Raw genomic sequence first — 21,667 nt, 5'->3', positions numbered from 1 at the left:
TGTATGCCAACCGATAGACTTATACGTTATCAATTTGTATTTGATCCTACATGATAACAAGGGTTCTGAATTGCCACAAAATATTGGGTTTACAAAGCGACGTGCATTTGCAGCTTATGTGTCTCCAGCAGAACTAATTATAGTACACAAACAAACATTACTCACCAAACAAACTTTGCATTTGCAGCGAATCAATCAATCCAGAAAAGTCCAATTACTTTCCGATGATAACTCTGTAACACCAGTTATGAGCTATCGCGATCGGGAAGAGAGTGGCTCGGCTTGATGAGATGAGGAGAAGAAACCCAAACACCGCCTCCCGGCAGCTGGGACTAGAGGTGCTGGCTTGTAGTGGCCAGTTCGCGGCAGCTCGGGAGGACAATAGGCGTTGCAGGGCTGGTAATGATAAGCAGCCCGAATGCACAGTGCACTGTCACTACATTGGAATGTCTGGCAGCAGTATCTGTGGTTGCCTTTTGTTTCACTGTAGCTGTGGATGAAGGTTTAAACATTAGATAAAAGGGAATTAACTATTTTAATTTAGGTAGCTCGACAGGCGGCTGCGATTTATTGATTTGTCTTTTTACTATGGTTTATAGTACCTGAATGCATTTGTTAGGAGAGGCGACTCGAACACATGCTCAGAAAACTATTCTATTATCACTTTTACTTCCTATACGTAACAACCAATGTATTTTGTAGTTTAGGCTTCCCGCGCCCGCCCCTCGTCCCTCAGTCACTCCCCTTCAGGGTGTGTGTGTGTGTGTGTGTGTGTGTGTGTGTGTGTGTGCGTGCGTGCGTGTGTGTATGTGTGTGTGTAGGCCTAGCCTACTATTAAACTTAACTATTCAACCTGGAAAATGAGAGAATATTTTCCAATTCCCTGCCGTTCTCCTGATGGTCTTATGCCATCCTGCAAGAATGTTGGAGACCTCCGCCCTTAAATCAAACCAAGTAACGATGTCTAAACTCAAGAGATTTATTTCATTATCAATAATTGTATCCCCACGTCACAAATAGTTGTTTTCCTATTGTTCATTTGTAACACTAGTATCGTCGTCCCTTATATATGATTAACTTTTAATCAAAGGATCAAACGATCTAGTATACTAGATCATTTGATTAAAAGGGGTATACCCCTTTGTCTGAACTGTATCTGGGTAGTTTGAGTAAAAACATTTTTAAAGGCAGCTAATGACATGAGTGTTCTGTTTAATTTCTCTAAATAACATGCCTTCACCGCTTCACAATACATTTCACCATATGTAAACCTAGGCAAAATACGCCATCTGGTGAGTATAAGAGGTTGTTGTAGTTTGCGTTGCATACTGTTTGTCAAAAACCATTACTGTAATTACAGAGGAAGGGGGTAATACATATCTTCATATTAAAAAACGATTCCATGTGAACTGCATAAAGTCTGTTTAAACTAAGCTTTTAGGACCATGTTTTAATGCATTATATTCCTTCTTCACAATACATAGTTAATCAATGCAATGGAAGAAAGCTGTAGAAAGGGCATGTCTAAAATTGTCTAAAGCCCCATACAGGGGAAAATGACAATGGTTGCCCCCTGCCCCCCCCCCCCCCCCACACACACACACACACACAGGTAGAGAGACTGAAAGCACTGACAGCTACCTGACTCAGTGGTTTGTGCAAATCAATAGAGATTTCAGCCGTTGTCCTCCATTGAGTTGTTAGTTTAGCTGGATTACAACAATGGCTGTGTGTAACAACAGCAAATGGATTTGTGAATCACACTATCTGTATTATGAGAAGGCCTGAGTCCTTAGACTCACAATGGGGCCCAGCTGGCAAGGGAGAAACCAATAATGATTTGTGGAGTTTGTCATCACACACATTCAATGCAAAATTGAGACAAAATATATATTGTTTATCTGCTTTATTTCAGAATCAACTCACACAATATTTTACATTTTAAAGAATACCTTCAAATATTTATTGAAAGTAATATTGTTTAAAGCAGTTCTTATGAGTCTAATGTTTCAGTACAAATGTAATCCACTGGATTAGTGTTTTGCTCAAAGGTAATACATGTAATTGCTTAATTACAAGGAACTGTAAGAATAATAAGAATACTCTATTGTGCTTTGACTACTATTAGTTAAGCAAATGTATTCAATCCATAGCAAAAATAGAGATGCTTTTATATGCCTTTACATCTCTGACCACCTGACTTCAAATATGGTCCCATGAACAATGGTGACATGTTAATATACTGTTTATAAACAATATAGAAAAAGACATCATACAACCATATATTTAAAAAAAGGTTTGTATCACTATAAGAGCCCTAAACAGTCATAGTTGCATATGATTGTGCAAATTTAAGTAAGAGTATATATATTTACCACAGCAAGGTAAATACTAATTCAAGTCTTAGACTTTCTTTTTTTAATTCTGAAGAAAGTGCTTTTATAAAGTATTCACAACTGAGTTTTTCTCCTGAAAAACAGGAAGATACCATATAAAATAGCTGTTGACATGAATAAGAAAACTACAGAGTAAAAGCTTAATGATCACAGTGGAGTCAAAACTCATGTAATATAACAGTGTGCAAACTCAAATGCTTCATTTTTAATAGCTAGTAGAAATATGAAAGGAAGGCAGTTGGTTTTTAAAAGGTGTTCCACAGTCTTGCCATGAATGCCTGAATGACCATCAACTGACCAATAGTTCTTGTTTTTAGATTTCAAACTTTGATATGATGTATGCATCATTCTGTTTTACCAGCAACTGGTTTTCTCCCAGTTTGTTACAAGACTTTTTTTTATTTATTGCTAATGTATATTACCACTGAGAAAATAGAATGGAGATGTGCGTTTGATCACACTCAATTCTAACCCTCAATATTTCCAAGTGCAAATCATCACACATTTAACCATTTCCAGACTATATGGGTTACAAAAATATTATATGTAATTAAATGCTCAATACTAAAAGTATCAATATTCAGCATCTCTCTGAGAATGTAAAACCTTACAGTAACGTCGTGTAAGAAGTTTCTTTGGTTTACCTCAAACATCAGCATTATACAACATCATCAAATGACATCTTCTACAACATATTGTATGACACATCAGGTGTCAGGTCTATGACATCATCATTAAATACATACGTTTAAGGTTTTCTCATTTTGTATGGTTAACATTTAATAACTTAATAATAACATTTCAAAAATTCAACCCTTATTAAGACAAGGGTTTTCTTGTGCATCTTTAAGTCAACTCTTCATCTTGTTGGCATACAGCTTCCTGAGAGCCACTCCACTAGTGCTGACCACCACACACAGAGCCCCTCCCAGGCTCCACCAGGTCGGCTTACGGTCGAAGAAGAGGAACTGGAAAGTGAAGGCCAGGACCACGTCCACCGTCCTCATCAAGGCCACAGGCCCGGCTTTCTCTATCTGCAGAGCCTTGGTGAGGAAGATCTGCCCTGCGATCCCCAGCACCGCAATCAGCATCAGGATCCAGCGGTCCCGCCCACAGAAGGGCAGAGTCCACTCCTCCATCACTGACAGAGCGATGACACACTCTATGAAGCCCATGACGGCGTAGTACCACACAGAGAGGTAGTAGTGGACACTCTTCCCCATCTTCCTGAGAACGACAAAGACAAACGCGGCAGCAATGGCGCCGCCGAAGGCAGCGATTGTCCCCTTGAGGTGATTGGTGTAGTCGCCCTCGATACCCTCCGTACGCGCCCCGAAGAGGAAGGGCGGCCGGGCAATGAGGATGACACCTGCCAGGGTGAAGACTGTGAAAACGCAGTCCCAAATGGTGCACCTGGAGAGGACACAATAAGGACAGTGAATTATTTGTATTTTTTTAACTTGTGAGGCATTTTGAGAACTGCTTTGAAAACAAGTTCAGTAACGTGGTAGTTGTAGTAGCAGCGCTTTTACTTCTCCTTAAGAAAAATCCAGGCGAGCAGGGAGGTGAAGACAGGGTTAGAGAACATGATGACGGTGGCATCCGCCAGGGGCATCTGCTGCACGGCGTAGTAGAGCAGGATCATGGCGTTGGAGCCCAGGAGGCCGCGCAGCACCAGGTAAACACGTTTGTCCCTCGGGCCCAGGAATCCAATACTGCAGGGGAGGGATGGAGACCAGGAGATGAGACGGAAGGAATGAAGGAAGGAAGGAAGGAAGGGAGGGAGGGAGGGAGGGAGGGAGGGAGGGAGGGAGGGAGGGAGGGAGGGAGGGAGGGAGGGAGGGAGGGAGGGAGGGAGGGAGGGAGGGAGGGAGGGAGGGAGGGAGGGGGGAGGGAGGGAGGGAGGGAGGGAGGGAGGGAGGGAGGGAGGGAGGGAGGGAGGGAGGGAGGGAGGGAGGGAGGGAGGGAGGGAGGGAGGGAGGGAGGGAGGGAGGGAGGGAGGGAGGGAGGGAGGGAGGGAGGGAGGGAGGGAGGGAGGGAGGGAGGGAGGGACAATCAGAACAGGACTTATGTCTGTTTCCACCAAATAATTAGCTATAACAATTAGACTGGATGACAGGGTACAGCACTCACAAAACACAGATATAACATAACATTCAGCAATCACCTGTACAGACATGATGAAAGCAGTAAATTGACCGATGTTGGCTAATAAGTCACAAAAGGAATGTAGTCACGATTAATATAATTAATAATGAAAGAGGCCTCTATTAGAAATTTGAGATTTGTTTTCAAATGAAAAGCGATAGAAATAAAATGTATTATTATTATTATGGAAAAGCAAAGTCAGAAGCTTTCACAATTTTTTACCAGTTTAGTTACACTTCTAGAGCCACGCCCTACAAATCAGGTAATTAAGACAGCAGTGGAGCACTGGATTCCTAATCTAACTAGGAATCTGAGCGAGGCTGAGGGAGTGTCATCATGTCATCAGAGAGAGAGAGAGAAAGAGAGAGAAAGAAAGAGAGAGAGAGAGAGAGAGAGAGAGAGAGAGAGAGAGAGAGAGAGAGAGAGAGAGAGAGAGAGAGAGAGAGAGAGAGAGAGACATAGCTTGTGTGTATGTGTGTGCCACGTACTTGTGATAGAGCAGCAGAGGCATGACAAACAGCATCTGGAAGAAGCAGCGAATGGCGCTGATCTCTATGGCATGGATGCCCTCGATACTCTTCACCAGGAGGGCGATGACAGAGAAGAATACTGTTGATAGGAGGCCGTAGAAAAGACCCAAGCCTGGACACTTACGCTTCTTCTCTGGTTCTGGAGACGGACAGAGGGAGGAGGAGTAGTGGGTAGAGGTTATTACAGAGAGAGAGAGGAAGAGAGAGAGAGAGAGAGAGAGAGAGAGAGAGAGAGAGAGAGAGAGAGAGAGAGAGAGAGAGAGAGAGAGAGAGAGAGAGAGAGAGAGAGAGAGAGAGAGAGAGAGAGAGAGAGAGAGAGAGAGAGAGAGAGAGAGAGAGAGAGAGAGAGAGAGAGAGAGAGAGAGAGAGAGAGAGAGAGAGAGAGAGAGAGAGAGAGAGAGAGAGAGAGAGAGAGAGAGAGAGAGAGAGAGAGAGAGAGAGAGAAATACAGTAGAACGGTATGAGGCCTGAGCTGAAAAGATCAAACTCCACAAAAGACAGACAGTCTGGTTGTCAAGGAAGCTCTCTGGGAAACCAGGAAAGGCAGCTTCACCTTTGGGAAGCTTATTTGTACACCATTGGGGGCTTAGCTCTAACAAAGGACAGCACAAAAACAACATGACTAATGGATAGATTACTGTTGTGTTGGCTAAAATATTAATGTTAATCTGATATCTGAATGATTTTTGTTTTTTATATCTATATCAAATATATTTAATTTATTTCTATAAAGATTTACTGGTCGTTCTATCTCTATGCTATCAGTGCCAGCATAAACAGAAGCAAAACTAGACAAAAATATTTAAACTCGAAGGCCATTAAGAGGAAAGGTCTGAATCATGTCAGCCTGACACAGCAATATTTAATAAACAAGGAAACTATTGTCTCTTCGACGAGAGCCGACTCATCAGAGGCAGGAAATAATGAAGGCTATTCCCTTGCTTGATCATTGTACAATTTTTAAAGTAATGCTTTGGCTCTGATATTTTGGAATGGGCCTATGTTGTATGGAAATAAAAAGGTATTTGCGTTTTTATATTAGGCTAATGGTTGGAATACATTTATACCAGGCTTCTACTTTTGAGTTTGAGGATAACTGCACCGTCATACTGGATGATATTTAGATGATAAACCGGATTATTAGACAATTCAATAAATACTTAATTCTACAGCTCTGAAGAAACTGTTTGAATAACGTACACGAGTTTGAATTACTATCAGGACTATATTACTTGGGAGTTATTTCTACACTGTACAGAACAAGAGATTACGTCAGTTACATAACGTGCTACGAGAGAGGTCATTGGCTCTCGAACTGCTAATCATTTTCTTTCGATATCATTTTAATCTCAAAGTTAATCATAGAGGGACACGGATCCGGAAACTTACATCGACGAAATAGATATGATGAATGTAATATAATAGCAATACTAATTTTAAATCACTATGATGTTCCAATGCTCAACTACCTTTATCAGACGGGGTTTCTCCCCCGGCTGGGATGGGATTCCCGTCGCTGCAGTCACTTCTACAACATGTGTACCGGGAACAGAACCGAAGAATGGCATTGGTGTTGTCCACTTTTTTTGTGGTGCTGCCTGCCTTTTCATCATCAATCCTGATACACGGTGAATCATGACTGTTACTTTGTAAGTGAAGCCTCTCTGTTGCGTGTACATCGTCTTCCTCGTCTTCGATATCGGCAACTTTGTGAAACACTACTCTGATATCTTCCTGTCTACGTGGAACGACCGATAAAACTCGGTCGTCTATGGAAGCGCTACTTTCTGTCATATCACCCTCGGAAAGATGCAACAGGTGGCATGCCTTGGAGTGCGTGTTTCCCCTTGTCCTGAGTGAAACAGAGCGATTAATATGTAACCTTGGTGTCTACAGAGTAGCATGCAATGATTACTTTAACCACAGGAGGCAGAAAACCCCGGTTGCGCAGTTGGACAATCAAAACGTTGCCCAACGTTAAAACTGAGTTCCCATGGGGTTAAGTTACCTCTCCCACCACACCTTATTATCCAAATGTGTAACTAAAATATTTGGCAAAAAAAGTCTTTCGTTTTTGAGGTTTCATTAAACTGGTTTATTACACAAAATACAAATAAAGATAAAGACCATGAACATACAATAAGACACTACCCCAACTCAAGATTAAAATGACACAATATTGGTTTGTGTGATTGGCTACTAGGACACTAAAAGTAAGTTCATCAATTGAAAAAGTGATTTAAAATCTAAACTAAACTACAAAGCGCCATATGAAAGATATAGCATTGGAGTGGTCCCCTCTAAATACAAAAGGTTGTGTCATATAAATTACTTTACATATTATTGTAAAAACGTAAACATTTCATTTGGCAAGTCGATGTCAGTCAAATGTTAGTTGTGAATACCTATGTTATACGTATTCGCTTTTCCTTAGAGGTGGATTTTGTGAAAGCACAGGTGCTAGATTCTGCATAGTGCAGGGCTTCGTTGCAGTTGAAGTCAACAATGGCTTTGTCTACAAGGGAGTAAAGAGGCTAAGGTACAGGGAGAGAGGGGAAAGGGTGAGTGCAGTGGATATTTCTAGCAAGGCATTCATCAAAAATTGTGTTCATTATTCATTATTAGTGGACTATATATCATGCATATAGCCTGACAAAATGTTTTATCATCTTGTAATCCTTAGAGCGGTGCAGTTTAAACAGAGTACCCTGCATCAATATAACCCCCTTCATGTTGCTCACAGTGCTGCGAATACTACATTGCCGTATCATACTGTATCATTACACCTGTAATTTTTTCCATTATCAATTACTCAGGTCTGTCATAAGGTACCTTTACTTTAGATCTGTTCTCAATTACTCAGGTCTATCATAAGGTGCTCATAGATCTGAGATTTCCCTTTGAAGCTGGAAGCTAAGAGGAACTCCCTGTTGTCGATGGAAAGCAAAGAGAAAGCTCTAGGAGATTGAATGTTGAGCTCCTGGGCGTGAACGAACAGGCCACTCTTGACATCCCACTGGTACACCTGCGTCAGCGAGTAGTCGCTGCCCAAGATGGCGTATTGCCAGTTGCCCACGGCGACTGGCTGGAACACCATGGAGCCTCTCGAAGGCACCGTCTGGACCTCCTTGAACATGGCGCCATCCCAGCGCATCACCTTCGAGTCACCGATGAAGCGGGTGAGGCAGATGAAGAGGTCGCCTTTGACCTTGAAGTGCTTGACGGCAAAGACGTCCTCCATCTCAGGAATGTCGGTGCGTCGGTCAAACTGCTTCAGGGCCTTGTTCCACTGGTAGATCACAGGCCTCTGGGAGCTACTGGAGAGGATTAGGTGGGGTTTGGTGGAGATCTCCAGGTACTCCACATCTGTGTCCCGGTACCATGGGTGGAGAGACTGGTGAGAGTAGAACCCATTACCGTTCCACTTGTACACGGTGGTGGAACCGGCCTTGGAGCTGTCGGCTATGACAAAGAAGGACTCGCCATCAATGAGGAACGTCTCAATGTCATTGGGCTTCCGGATTTTCAGGATGTCTATGTCTTGTATCTTTATGAACTTATTGGCGCTAGTGTCACGCTTGTAGATGTGGGAGCCAGCAAACAGCTGGGCCACGATAACGAACAGCTGGTTGTCGATCACCATGGGTTTACACACCACAGTAGAGGTGCCTGGGAAAGTAGAGGGGGCAAAGGTTTATCAGGTTTGAATGTATTAGACAAAGGTTGTAGATGGATCAGTACTCTGAAACGCATATTAGAATTATACAGTGGCTTTACAATAGTTTACCCTTCCACAAAAATCTTCTCAGCTTTGGGTAGGATTACTGCTCGATTTATTTAGAGGAAATTATTCTGTGGGACTGGAATGAAACAGTGCACTGTTGTAGTTTGTTCAGGAAACAGAAAAGCAGCATTACTCACTTTCAATACTATCAAAGGTTCGAAAGACCATTTCAACATGGTCCCATTCCTGGAAACTGCATGTTCCAGTGAATGGTTGGGCAAACACAACATATTGATCTTTGCCAAAGGTAAAGTCCTCAACGGAGATGGATTCAAACTTCAGAGACTGATAGGAGGCGAACTCTGCAACAACAAAACCCACAAAAATCATCTTAGACACATAAACAGGATGGTCTTTATCTCACACTGAAAACTTGGTACAGTACACATCCACAGCTTGGAGGTTAATAAGAGCAAATTTAAATCTTAACAGACTTCACAAAGCCAGTGCTGAGTACCATGAGGTGGACATAGTTAAGAGGATTACAAATTCTTGAGAGTCGAATACCAGTAACCAGTAACCAGACAAGTCACCTGCTGTGATGCAGTCGAAGGATTGAGGCAGGAGATCATTGATCTTCTTGCCCTGGTGAACAGGGGGTCCACTGCAGTATATCTCATCCACTGTGGCATTGGTGCTGTGCATCCATTCAACTAGCCACTTCAGCTTGCAGTCACATACCAGGCTGTTCCCCCGCAGATCCCTGTGTGGCCACAGTGTTGTGTCAACAAAAAACAGAAACGTTTATTTGACGGACTTACAGAAATTGATATGAAAAGAGAAACCTTTTGGTTTTCCGTCCGCTCTGTGTCATCATTTTAAGAGTGTGTGGTATGTCATTGGAGGACAGTACTGATACTCACACTTTCGACAAGGCGTCCATACCCTTGAAAACATCTTTGGGCAATGTTTCTAGGTTATTGTAAGCTAGGCTCCTGGAAAAAAAAAACATTTAGAGAGGTAACTTTTATCGCATAGATATCTAGGTGATCGGTTCATTTTTTGTTTGTCCAAACAAAGGTTTTTGATCAGCGGTGAGATCCTAAAATGTTTTTTTTTAATCAGTTGCTTAATAATGAGTGGTCAAGGAGAGAGTCTTGCATCCAAGGGACTGGGGTAAAGAAGAGTTTAGGGTTACAGAACACATAGTATATTTAGGTTTGACCTTTATGCAGGTCAGCTTGTTCTTGGTTATGTTTTGAATGCACTGTACTCTAACATTTCAGAGTTGCAAACAGTGTGTGCATTCCACAAAAATATTGTGAAAGATGTGGATTTTATTTACCCCAAAGGGGGTGAATATATCACCAATTCTGCAGAACCAAATTACTGTACAAATCCACTTCTCCTCTCATTCCTCTTTCCAATTTGTTTGACAACATTAACATTAAACTAAAATGAAAACACTGACATAAAACAGAGATGCAGCCATTCCACAGTGATGCAAAGCAATGCCCAGGACAAGACAGCCAGCCAATCATTTGTTTTGGCAACCTGATCTGGCAGACAAGACAAACTCACCTTGGTCAATATCGCTGGGATAGCATAGCTTGTAGCATTGACAAAGACTACAGTACTGAAAGGGACAATGGGACATTGATGTATTGGTATATTATACTGATACTTACAGATGTATCAGGGCTTTCAGGCCTCGGAAAGCAAACGGGGAGATAGATTCTATCTTGTTGTTTTCGATGAACCTGTTAAATTAGGGAATAACAGGGTTACACACAAATACAAAGCAATGCAAATGTTAGTAGTAAAAATACACATTTTAAATGTTGCAGATGAGTTACTTACAGGTACTCTAGGTGGGGCAGACCTAGGAAGGCATCTTCATCAATTAAGTCAAATGAATTAGCAGTGAATAAGCTGTGAAGAAAAAGACACAAATAACTATGTGTCCTCTAGTCTATATAATGCATCATTAATGGCTCACCAGATGATGACCACATCGTAATCATAAAGAGACAATGTGGTCCTTCTTTTGAATGCCGGAATTTGAGATTCTGTTTCCAACATTTTTACATAACTGAGGGAGGCAAAGCTTAAAGTCAATAATTTCCCAAACAAAATGAAGGCAATCAGAATTCATTAAAAAAAGAAATGCAAGGCAATCCCATAGATTATATACTTTTTATTGCCCCTGATTCTTTCCCTACTTGATGTTTGTTTAATCTGATGCATCAATTTGACCATGCCTCCCAGCAATCACATAGCATTCCAGCCAATCTTTAGATGGCTTAACTCCAATGACAATAATAACAGATCAGTGGCTCCCATAGTTCCCATTAAACAGCGTTGATATTTTGTACACGTTCAGACTCATTTGGCCCCAAACTGGAGAGGAGTCATGCCAAGATAAATGTTTAGCAAGATTGAATGAATGCTTTGTGACACATTTTTATGAGGGCAACTTAAGTACCTGTATGGAATGCCCAGTAGGGTAACTGTGAGTACATTGTTGAGCTTGGGGGCGAGTTATGAGCATGTTTTAAGAAATGAAACAAAGCAATTAACTCACTGTTAGAATAAATAATGGAACATGGTTTTTGTTTAAGGAATGCATGATGTTACAAACAATTTATCAAAGACATCAGAGCGTTTGTGGTGCTAAATACATTGATGGAACAGAAGCATATGGTTATTCCTCCCAGAAGCACATTGCATAATCGCAACACCAACAGAGAATCCCCTTGAAACCATCACGCATACAGAACAGTCTAGCCACGAGGGAACGCGACTCCAATGGGAGGCCACTGATCAGGGCTTTGTTGATGCAAATATCAGACCCCATGGGGAACATAAAGATGGAGACGTGCTTGAGAAAGACGGACTGCATATGAATAAATATAGCATATAGAAACTTACAGAAGCTGAAGGGCCGGTGTGTGAACGAAGCTACCACCTGTGATTTCATTGAAGCCAGACTTGACAAAAGACCTGTATAGTGGCATGGGACAATAAACACAAAACACAAAAGGCCAATAGTCAGTTGTATTAACATGATGCGAAATTCAATTTAAATTAAATGTATTGATGTGTACATTCACCATAAACCCACACCTTGATAAACATTCAAAATGTTGAAAACGTTTGAACAAAGCAATATATGACCATCAAATTATGGTCTATGTTGACAGAAAAAAAAATGTTGTTATTCAGTTACAACTTACAACGAGACGACGTCGGTTGGGAAACTGTGCGGGACGGATCGGATATTCTCGCACAGGGCATTATCTTTAGTACAGGTACAAGATGCAGGACATCTGGGTTGCTTCACTCTTCTGCTCTCCGCTAAGAGAACGACGGAGGCGACCCACAGAAACACCACACATCCTTTCACGGCTCGGTTTGCATATCCCATCCTTTCGGTCTTCTCTGGTCACAACCAGCTCTGAAAATATCCCTAAACATTAACCTCTTTTTCAATATCCAATATCGGATATTTGAATCACAGACGAATTGACCGAATGTGGTTAAATTTGATCCGTGAGTGTCCGTTGAGACGTGGCGAGAATGCCGCTTGTGTCTCAATGACTAGACTAGGCAGTAATCCAAGAGATTCGTTCTGCAAGGCGATAAGAATGAGAAATGCAGAATAGGAGATTAAATAAAAAGACAAAGGTTGATCGTTGAAGATTGAATTAAAATGTCATGGCAAAGCGATAGCCTTCGATTCTTCAAACCTTACCAGCGCATAAAATAATAAAGCAATGATTTAGCTTATAATTAGACATAAATACGTTTTATTATGGGTGTGTGACTGCCTCGACCATAAGAAAAGATGAAAGCGTGAAATCTCAGGGGACAGGGTTAGAGAGAAAGCGAGAGAGAGAGAGAGGAAGAGAGAGAGAAGCGCTTATTTTATGAGCGACGAATGCGCTGTTATTTATGCGCGCTCATGAACCGGAACAGTCTATTCACAAGGATGGGGAAAGCTGCCTTAATATCACGGAAAGTCTGGCGTCTTTTTGAAGCTGTTAACTGGTTGCCTATAAGAAGTTTATATTAAACTGAATATATACGTAGCCTAAACAGAACAATACGATTAACAATATAACCTTATTGTTCAGTTGACAAGTAATCACTGGACAAACCTGAAATGTTCACCCTTTTCTGATTTGTTATTGGGATATTATTGATCAGTTGTTATATGCTTCAACAAAAATAGTCATTTTCCTATGTTGCTCTGCTCTCTCTCTGAAAGCACATTGAGTCGAATGCTGTGTCTTTGTTGAGTTCAATGGGGAGTAGAGCCTTCAAAGCTGAGCAACAGTGGAGTTCTGTTCAAGACCATGGAACAGTTTCACCCCTGCCCACCCTGATTTCCTGAAGAGTTCAGATACAGTATTCAAAAGAATAAGGGAACTATTGTTTACAGATTGGAATCTTTGCATTCCAGTAGATTATGGTTATGACAAATTATGGGCAATCCATAGTTGTGTTTTTTTTTTCCCATTGCCATATAAGTCCTACAAAATTTCAGTGTCTGACTTCATAGTTGAATAATTGCTATATTTGCCTATAATTAAACACATCCCATAATACACTTCTTCGATCATAGCCTATTTGATCATACATGGAACACAGGCATCGGCCTATCTATCTTATATTATAGTGTATCATAGCCTACAGCTCTTTAACGGGCATATAGGCGCAAAAACAATTTATATTAATGGAAAATCATTTCAGTCACATCAAAACTTACGTTATCTACTGCATTTGTCTAGTCCATGGCTACGTCATCCATATGCGACTATAATCTTAATTGTATCTTCAAACTTTGGATATATTCTTGGAATACTTCTCTTTATAGCCTACTTATATGTACTTTGGTATTATATAGCCGTTTTCTGAACCAGAGAATACACTGCAAATGAGACATTTAGAGAATATCTCTCTCTCATTCGTCCACCACTTTTTAACGTCGTCATCATTCCGCGTGTTGTAAACAGAATAGTTTCTCTAGCTTGCCCATCTGGCTAGCAGATATTTTGTGCACAATATGGACAATCTCGTGAAGGTAGTCACAATTGATTTAATGTTATAGATTAGACACAGTTGATATCATTGTTTACTAACTAGTTTGCTTGTACAATGGGTTTCTTTGTCAAAGCAGTAACGGGTATAGCGAATGATAGTCGACAGCAAATGCTCGATGTCTTTACACAATAGCATGTGTTACTAATCTTATAATTGATTTTTAAACAGGTATGGCAGTCTGAATCAACATAGTGTCTTGAGCAATACTGCATTATCACATGGAGCTATAATCTGTTATAATCGGTAATGTTATGTGGAGTGTCCTTCAGGTTTGAGGACAACACTGATACTGCACAGCTTTGCAGTATTGCGTTTCCCTATTCCGCTGATGAGACCTTTCATAAAGCTGACTACAATCATAAACGTGTTTAGATGGCAATATGGGGACAGCTAGTTTGCCCTTCTTCTTTTTAGACTACAGGTGATAAGTACGTTAGCCAGCCAGCTAAATTCACATCATGATAAAAGAAGAAGCCCAATGCCATTCCAAACACAAAAACCGAAAAGGCACAGTTGAAGCCTGGTCTTCGAACATTGATGTTGTTGACACATGTAATGATGTTCCCAATGGATAGCAGTATGAACATAGTTTTCCACCTACAGGTACATGGAGGTGGGGGCTATGACTCAGACTTCAGTGATGAGGACAGCCAGGGAGAGACCTCTCAGCGAGGGGTCAAAAGGTGAGTTGAGTGTGAACGTGCCCTAATGGCTTATGCTATACCAAGACCTACTTTGCTTTTAGGTTAAATGCTTTTGTGTATTTATTTCTGTATGTATTTATTACATGTCATGTCTTTACCATTGTTGAATGTCAGGAAGCGCGAAGATGAGCTGCTACAGAAGCCTTTCCAGAAAGGCAAACACACCAAGGTGGCACACAGGACTGTGGCCTCTGATGAATGGGATAGGTTAGGAGGCTTATTTTACCAACACTGTCAAACATGGTAACCCGATGGGAATGGGGATGACTTTCAGTATGCTCATCTGATTGGTTGTTTTTGTTTTTTTTTTTCTCTCAGGGAAGAAGCCAGAAACAGGCGACACCACTTGATATCAATGAACGCTGTATCCTTCTCACAGGTCTCCGTTAGTTAGTTAAGGAATGTACTGGAGGTGGTTTGGTTACTCATGTGTGGTTAGGGTTTACTATTGGGTATCATAGGCTAATCATTGGTAACCTCTCCAGAGACCTTAAGGTCAAATAAGGTTAACAGGCATCCATATTCCTTAACACAACTTTCACCAGTTTGAGAGGCATAGAAAGTTTGTTGGTGACTACATATTGTACTATGGGGGGAGGATGGAGGATCTCAAGCGGTCCACGTGAGTCGCATCCTTTCACTTCTTTGTTGTTTCAGAATAAGAGTGGTTTGTTGTTATATTAGTGTGTGTATTTGTGTTTCTCTGCTTTGCTCACACTAGGGCCAATGATAAAACAGATATGGATGTGGTGCGTGAAAACCACCGCTTCCTGTGGAGAGACGATGACGAGGAGGATATGACATGGTATGTCCTCAGAGCAGGAGACGGAATGTCCACTAAATATGTATATTTATAATGTTAGTTCACATGTCTTTTGACCTGAATGTGTCAGGTACTTTTAATGTTTTCTTTGTCAGGGAGAAGGAGCTGGCCAAGAAGTACTATGACAAACTTTTCAAAGAATACTGCATAGCTGACCTTAGCAGATACAAGGAAAACAAAGTCGGTCATTTTACATTAATTTTCATTGTTTCCTATTTTACTGGTATATTGAAACTAATCAGAAAAAAAAACATTTTTCTTTTCAGTTTGGGTTCCGATGGCGTGTTGAAAATGAAGTAGTCTCTGGCAAAGGTAAAATGGTTGTAGGATGTTTATAATGTGGCATAAATAGTTGTGTTCCATGAAGCAATTTGCTTTTTAAACAGTTTGTACTATCTCCACTAGGTGGCAGGGGAGATTCAGCCAAACTATCCAACAACTACTTATCCTCCAGAAGTACCCGTGTCCATTATGAAGATCAGTTAACTTGCAAGTAATTGAGGTTGATTTGAAAAGTTTCACAGTTGTCACTTTCCAGTTGGTGACATATTCATTTCAGACAAACAAGTCCACCCAGGTATTTGATATTATTAGCAAGTTAATTGACTCAGATGTGGTTACAAACCCCACTGTCACTTATCAGAGAAATGTCATTGGCAGTGAACATGTACTAAACAAATAATAATTCCTATACTGCATTTGAGCTAGTGGATTAACTCATTCTCAGCACTTTCCTTTTTCCTCTGGTTGTGCAAAAGCACAGTAACACCCCTCCCCCCCTCCCTTGCAGAGAGTGTTAATCATCCATTAGTGAATTAGGAGACAAACAGCGCTCCCCCTAATATATATGTGTGGTGTGGGATAAAGATAGCCTTTAATGGGAAGTCTTAGTCCCAAGCGAGAGAGTGAGCGTTGACACACTTTGTGTCCTGCATAAAGAGCACTGCTCTGATCTGATTCCTCTTCAAGTCTGCCTCCTGAGAAAGCTTAATAAGCCAATATGGTGTTCCAGATTAAGCCCCTGTAATCTTTACCTCTCTGTTAGTTTGGCTCATGCCCCAGAGATAGTTTCCCAGGATTAAGAACTGACAGTCAGATCAATGAAGAGCATTGTGATGCCACTTAATAATCATACATGTTCTATGTTAACTAAAATAATTCCGCTACAATTGAGTCTCATATACTACACAGCTAACTGCTATACTCCACCAAAGATAATACCTGCAATATGTAAGAATAGGCTTACTTGGTGGACAAAGGTGATTTTTATTCTGATCTAGTACTCTGATCTGTATAATCATCTTATCCATCAAGCCCAGACCCATAAGCTAGTGCTGCACCAGGCCATAAGCAGGAGGTATTGCATCACGGCAGGGTGGGGTTGAGTCCTGACCCCTAGGTATTGATCTAATGGTTACTGGGAGACAATGTACCATGGGGCATATTTACCCAAGTTAGATCATTACTGTTGCTGACCTAATAAGGAAGGATGTAGTTTATAGTTTTCTGGACAAAGGTTGGGTTACTGTAGATCTCCTCTCTGTTCTGCCTGTGGGTGTCTCAGGACAGGCAGTCTCTATCCTGCCACTGCCTTGTAACTTTATCTGCCCTGGCTGTGTGGATTGTTTTCTTCTGCCCTATTACAGACTCAGGCTGCACCGCATGTCACCCTGAGTCTCCCCAGCCTTGCTTACACAAGTGTCTTAGCACAGTGCTAGATTTGATTTGCTCGATCTCTAGTCTGAAATTTACATTTAGTCATTTAGCAGACGCTCTTATCCAGATCGACTTACAGTAAGTACAGGGACATACACCCCGAGGCAAGTAGGGTGAGGTGCCTTGCCCAAGGACACAACGTCATTTGGCACGAACTGGCAACCTTCAGATTACTAGCCCGATTCCCCAACCGCTCAGCCACCTGACTCCCTGTAGTGTAGACTGGCATAAAATATTATATTACTGCTGCTATATTAGTCAAAGAGACCACTAGTTAGTTTACTTCCAGGTTCCCTCAAACACAACCTTCCCAGAATGCATTGAGGCAAGTGTGTGTGTGCCATGTGACACAGACCCTTGTGTCTGGAGTAGGCTCAGCTGAAAGTGACCTACGTCATTGCTGTGACGGTATCCTTCTGGCAACGGTTGGTGTCATCTGGGCAACATGACTCTGGCAGGATTCCAAGTCACACTTCACATCCACTCATCGGGGCTCATGGAAGAGTGTAAAATAAGTCCTCACTACGTCAATCAGGTGTCAATAATGTTGTTTGATGGTGATGAACCATTGCAAGGAATGTTGGGTAAAGATGTCTGTTATCAGTCGTGTGTTTCAGACACAGTCTGTTTGATATGACTGAGTTGGATGCGCTTCGTTCAAAGTCCCAGAGAGATAAGCGCTCGTCACTGTGTGCTAAAGCCTGTCCATCATTGTGTTGAAACTTGGGAAGACGAGGACCTGAGAGACTATCAGGACATGATTACAACGTTTCTAATAGAGAAACACTGTGACCCTGGAGGCTAGCCCAAGGTCTTTTTGACCCAGGTCTCAACTTTTTCTCCCTCTGTCCCTGCATAGGATCCATGAGGCTGAGGGCAAAAAACACTGTGAAACATGAAATGCTCTGATTTGACATATAATTTCAGTAGACAGCGGCATATTAACGACTCACTGGGATCAAAAGCAGAAACGTCCTTTTTCGCATATGAAGGGATGCTGCACTTGACCTAGTACACTGGGAATGGTGCGATCCCCTGAGACAAGTCATGAAGCTGTCTCAACTCCACAACCCTCCGCTGCAGCTCTGTTTTTGTCCTGTTACAACGTGTGGGCTGGTCTGCTCTTGTGAAGAGATTACATATTACCAATATTGGATTGGTGTGGGAATCCCTCATGGCGTTCCCCTCGTAGTCCTCACATATTCCTCTGTATGTGTGGGGTATGACGTGAGCACATCCTAATGATAATCCAGGAGGAACCCTGCTGACGCAGCCCAGGACGTCAGAACCATCAGTCTGACTGACAGGTGGGACGCAGGGTAGGCCCGGCCCCCTCAGGTTCATCTGACCTGGTGGCACGTCACAAATCTCCCATCAGGCAACTCGAAATCTCCCAGGCCTTGAGCTGGAAGTCACATAAGGAGGCAGCTCCATGTCTACCAGGCCGGGGATGAAGAGAGAACAGCCCATGACGCACTACCCTCCTTGGGCCTGCTGCTCGCTGGAGAACCCACCCCCCCCAGTCCCCCTCCCTCTTCCGTTTCTCAATTCCCATTTACACGAACCCGACCCCTCTTGGCCTGTGCGCTGCCCTGCAGCCAGGAATAGAAGCAGCACCTGGCTGCCGAGGGCTGGACGATGGGTGGCCAAGCAGAAGGAGGGGCGGGGAGAGCATGGAACTCCAAAGTGATTAGCTCGAGGGTGGGAAGGTCAACTAAGCTGCCAAGCCGTTGATAGGAGAGCTGAAGGAAGGACTGGCAGAGGAGGAAGAGGAGTAGGAGGAGAGATAGGAAATAGGTGGAGGGAAAGGAAGACAGATCGAGATTAGTCAGCTGGACAAGACAACCAAGTCAGACTACTGGCCATGACCTCATGGTGGAGTGGCATGGTGGAGGAAGGAGGGAGAGAGATGGAGGGAAGAGAGAGAACATGGTTCAGTGGATTGATGCTGACTGGACCCATCTGGACCATGAATGTTATGAATGTGACATAAATATATGTTAATAAATATAATTAATGCCTGTGGGTTTCTTTTGTGTTTTTTTTTACAGGTCAATTTATGTGTGGGAACAAGCGTTGTGAGAAGCAGGAGGGCCTAAAGAGCTGGGAGGTGAATTTTGCCTACGTGGAGCAAGGAGACAAGAGGAATGCACTCGTCAAACTTAGTAAGCTTTGTGTGTGTTGGTTAAACTGGGTCAGCTACGGTACCACTATGGCAGTGTGTTCACCCGGCTGTTTAACCAATCCTCTAGTCAGTAGTAATGATCCATACAGGATCACCAGTATCATGCTGGAGCCAATCCCATTAGAAAACCCTGGAGAGGATCAACTAAACTGGATTTACCCTGGACATTCCACCTTGCTCCCCTAGTTACTCTGGTCAACTTTCCTTTAGTCTGGGTAGATTCAAGAAGTTGTCTCAGCAGTTGGACAGATATTACTCAAAATACAGTGGCCTTGCCTTAACCTCTGAACAACAGAGAACCCATTTGACTGATTCCTCATGAGGAAAGTGATGAAGACGATGGTGATGAAGGTGCTCTACTGTCTCTTCTGTCTTTGTAGGACTGTGTCCAGAATGCTCCTTTAAACTCAACTACCATCACAAGTATGTTTACCCTTCTTTACATAAACCCCCCCAAATAGTTGGTTCTTCAGATTATTGATAACCATACACCCGTATATCTCTGATCCGATGATTGGTGACTCAGAGGGGGTCTGCGGGTTAGAATAGTTCTCCCATTTAGCTGTGGTAGCTGTATGTTTGTCCCACAATCCTGGCAAACATGGTTGGCTCAAAGGTAATTTCTGACAACACTTTCAGGAGGAAGGAGGTGAAAGCCAAGAAGAAGGTGGGGAGGTCGTCTTTGGAGGAGGCAGGGGAATCCCAGTCGAAGAGATCCAAGTCGTCATCTCGCTCCAAGAAAAACAGACACAAAGACAAACGTAAGAGGAAGGATAAAGGTAAGATCTCTTAGTCCCATGAAGGGAGTCAGATGGCTGAGTGGTTAGGGATTTGGGCTATTACTCAAAAAGTTGCCGGTTCGATTCCCGGCCGTGAGAAAAAAGACGTTGTGTCCTTGGGCAAGGCACTTTGCCCTACTTGCCTCAGGGAGAATGTCCCTGTACTTACTGTAAATCACTACAGTATATTGGGAAAACATGCTTTTTCTAAGACTACTACAAAGGCTAGCAAATTATTAGGAGTCTCTGATTGCTTAGCAACGTTAGAATATGAGTTTGTTGTTGAACTTTGATCATTACTAGTCGGTGCTGTCAATGGTGGTGGAGTTGAACTGCGCTCCACTGTTCTTCCTTACAGAACATTCCTTCTCCAGTGACTCTGAGGACTCCCAACACTCTGACAAAGGTGCCTTTCACACTCACACGCACACAGGCTGACATGCACACACGCACACGCACACACACACACACCACCACCTAAGAGGTTTATTATCTTACTCCCCCAGGGCAGTGGAGAATTCACTGGCCTCACTGAAATATAGCTGTCTCACACACACGACCACAGGCCTCAGTGTTAACTGTCCGTTAAGAACCCCTAAAAACACACAAGCCAGACTCCTAGGAGTCTCTGGTATGAGAATGTGTTAAAGCCGTCAGCCAGACAGCACTCAATGTTTTTGCTGTGTTTCTAGAGCTGATGGTGAATTGTTCTTGTCTTCTTGAACACATGAGCACATATCCACACACATATTTTGCATTACATATTTTTATAACCTTTCTATCATCAGATGTATGTTTTTCAGTCCCACTGCCAATTCCCCTCCTGATACTAAATGGTAGAAATGGAGTAGAGTAGGAAATGGTACATGATCATTTCTAATCAAATAAAAATGTACTTGTATAGCCCTTTTTACACGCAAGCATGTCACAGAGGGCTTCACATACGCCCACATATTTCTTCATGTCGGTGACTGCTGGTGATTGACACCTTTCTTAACCTCTCATAGCAGATGTTGAGGGCGGGAATGAGGCCGAGGGTCCGTCGGAGGCAGAGCACTGGAGTGGTCCCGCCCCTGCTGTGGAGGAGAAATCAAGGTAAAGATCTTCAGTGTGGCTGGAACAATAGATCAGACCGTCAATCTCCAGACAGAAGCATCTTTAGAAACTTCTAATAGATTTGAACTGGATAGTATAAGCAAGATGGCCGTCGTTCCCTAAAGCCTGTTGTGAGAATACAAAGCCGAACTGTTCACAAATAAATGTATATAATATGTCTATGTCTTGGTTAAGCTAAGCATGGCCTGTTTGTCTCTGGACCCAACTTGTGATATTGTGTAGAAGCTTCTGACTTGAAACTCACTTAGTAATTTTGTTTTTCCTGTCTTTTTAGGGAGGAGGAGTTTGATGAATATTTCGAGGACATGTTCCTGTGAGTCCACTGGGCTTCTGGAGTCCACCGGCTCAGTCTGTGATTTGTATATTGTATATTTTTTGAGTTTTGTGACAGAATAAAATTATTGTCTGTGAAACCCTCTGACTCTAAAACACTATAATCT

The 21,667-nt window shown here is 42.3% G+C and overlaps 3 protein-coding genes across 10 annotated transcripts; 1 reads left to right on the top strand and 2 right to left on the bottom strand.

The window, feature by feature from the left end:
- Positions 1-1,891: 1,891 nt before the first annotated feature.
- Positions 1,892-6,960, bottom strand: slc35g1 (solute carrier family 35 member G1). The gene is made up of 4 exons (XM_084670274.1): positions 6,544-6,960; positions 5,033-5,213; positions 3,929-4,111; positions 1,892-3,809 (listed from the first exon to the last, which is right to left on the bottom strand). Exons 1-4 carry the CDS (start codon positions 6,866-6,868, stop codon positions 3,248-3,250), a joined length of 1,251 nt encoding a protein of 416 aa, XP_084526400.1. The 5' UTR covers positions 6,869-6,960; the 3' UTR covers positions 1,892-3,247.
- Positions 6,961-7,154: 194 nt separating this feature from the next.
- Positions 7,155-12,674, bottom strand: lgi1b (leucine-rich, glioma inactivated 1b). Its single transcript, XM_084670273.1, has 8 exons — positions 12,035-12,674; positions 11,730-11,801; positions 10,659-10,730; positions 10,487-10,558; positions 9,722-9,793; positions 9,392-9,561; positions 8,996-9,160; positions 7,155-8,743 (listed from the first exon to the last, which is right to left on the bottom strand). Exons 1-8 carry the CDS (start codon positions 12,223-12,225, stop codon positions 7,926-7,928), a joined length of 1,632 nt encoding a protein of 543 aa, XP_084526399.1. The 5' UTR covers positions 12,226-12,674; the 3' UTR covers positions 7,155-7,925.
- Positions 12,675-13,703: 1,029 nt separating this feature from the next.
- fra10ac1 (FRA10A associated CGG repeat 1) lies at positions 13,704-21,640 on the top strand. Of its 8 annotated transcripts, none has more exons than XM_084670752.1 (15): positions 13,704-13,884; positions 14,508-14,587; positions 14,723-14,815; positions 14,927-14,972; positions 15,154-15,230; positions 15,330-15,413; positions 15,527-15,611; positions 15,698-15,743; positions 15,837-15,920; positions 19,199-19,312; positions 19,713-19,755; positions 19,972-20,093; positions 20,470-20,517; positions 21,122-21,206; positions 21,502-21,640. In XM_084670752.1, the coding sequence occupies exons 1-15, from the start codon at positions 13,867-13,869 to the stop codon at positions 21,542-21,544; spliced, it is 1,068 nt and encodes a 355-aa protein (XP_084526878.1). In that variant the 5' UTR covers positions 13,704-13,866; the 3' UTR covers positions 21,545-21,640. The 8 variants fall into 8 exon arrangements, with proteins under 8 accessions (XP_084526878.1, XP_084526877.1, XP_084526876.1 ...); XM_084670751.1 differs by having other exon boundaries at positions 13,733-13,884; positions 21,119-21,206; XM_084670750.1 differs by having other exon boundaries at positions 13,733-13,884; positions 19,972-20,111.
- Positions 21,641-21,667: the final 27 nt, after the last annotated feature.

The sequence above is a fragment of the Hypomesus nipponensis genome, chromosome 13 (assembly GCF_054491055.1).
Source record: "Hypomesus nipponensis isolate SF chromosome 13, ASM5449105v1, whole genome shotgun sequence".
NCBI classification, from domain to species: domain Eukaryota; kingdom Metazoa; phylum Chordata; class Actinopteri; order Osmeriformes; family Osmeridae; genus Hypomesus; species Hypomesus nipponensis.
This window is presented reverse-complemented; position numbering and strand designations above follow the sequence as displayed.

Excerpts from the sequence above, each read along its gene's own strand:
- slc35g1 (XM_084670274.1), bottom strand. The coding sequence starts at position 6,868 with ATGACAGAAAGTAGCGCTTCCATAGACGACCGAGTTTTATCGGTCGTT. Across the intron at positions 5,214-6,543 it reads AGAAACCCCGTCTGATAAAG|AACCAGAGAAGAAGCGTAAG; the intron begins GTAGTTGAGCAT and ends GTCCGTCTCCAG. Across the intron at positions 3,810-3,928 it reads TGGATTTTTCTTAAGGAGAA|GTGCACCATTTGGGACTGCG; the intron begins GTAAAAGCGCTG and ends TGTCCTCTCCAG.
- lgi1b (XM_084670273.1), bottom strand. The coding sequence starts at position 12,225 with ATGGGATATGCAAACCGAGCCGTGAAAGGATGTGTGGTGTTTCTGTGG. Across the intron at positions 9,161-9,391 it reads CTTCGACTGCATCACAGCAG|AGTTCGCCTCCTATCAGTCT; the intron begins GTGACTTGTCTG and ends TTGTTGTTGCAG. Across the intron at positions 8,744-8,995 it reads AACCTTTGATAGTATTGAAA|GCACCTCTACTGTGGTGTGT; the intron begins GTGAGTAATGCT and ends CTACTTTCCCAG.
- fra10ac1 (XM_084670749.1), top strand. Across the intron at positions 14,816-14,926 it reads GCCTCTGATGAATGGGATAG|GGAAGAAGCCAGAAACAGGC; the intron begins GTTAGGAGGCTT and ends TTTTTCTCTCAG. Across the intron at positions 19,756-19,971 it reads AAACTCAACTACCATCACAA|GAGGAAGGAGGTGAAAGCCA; the intron begins GTATGTTTACCC and ends CAACACTTTCAG.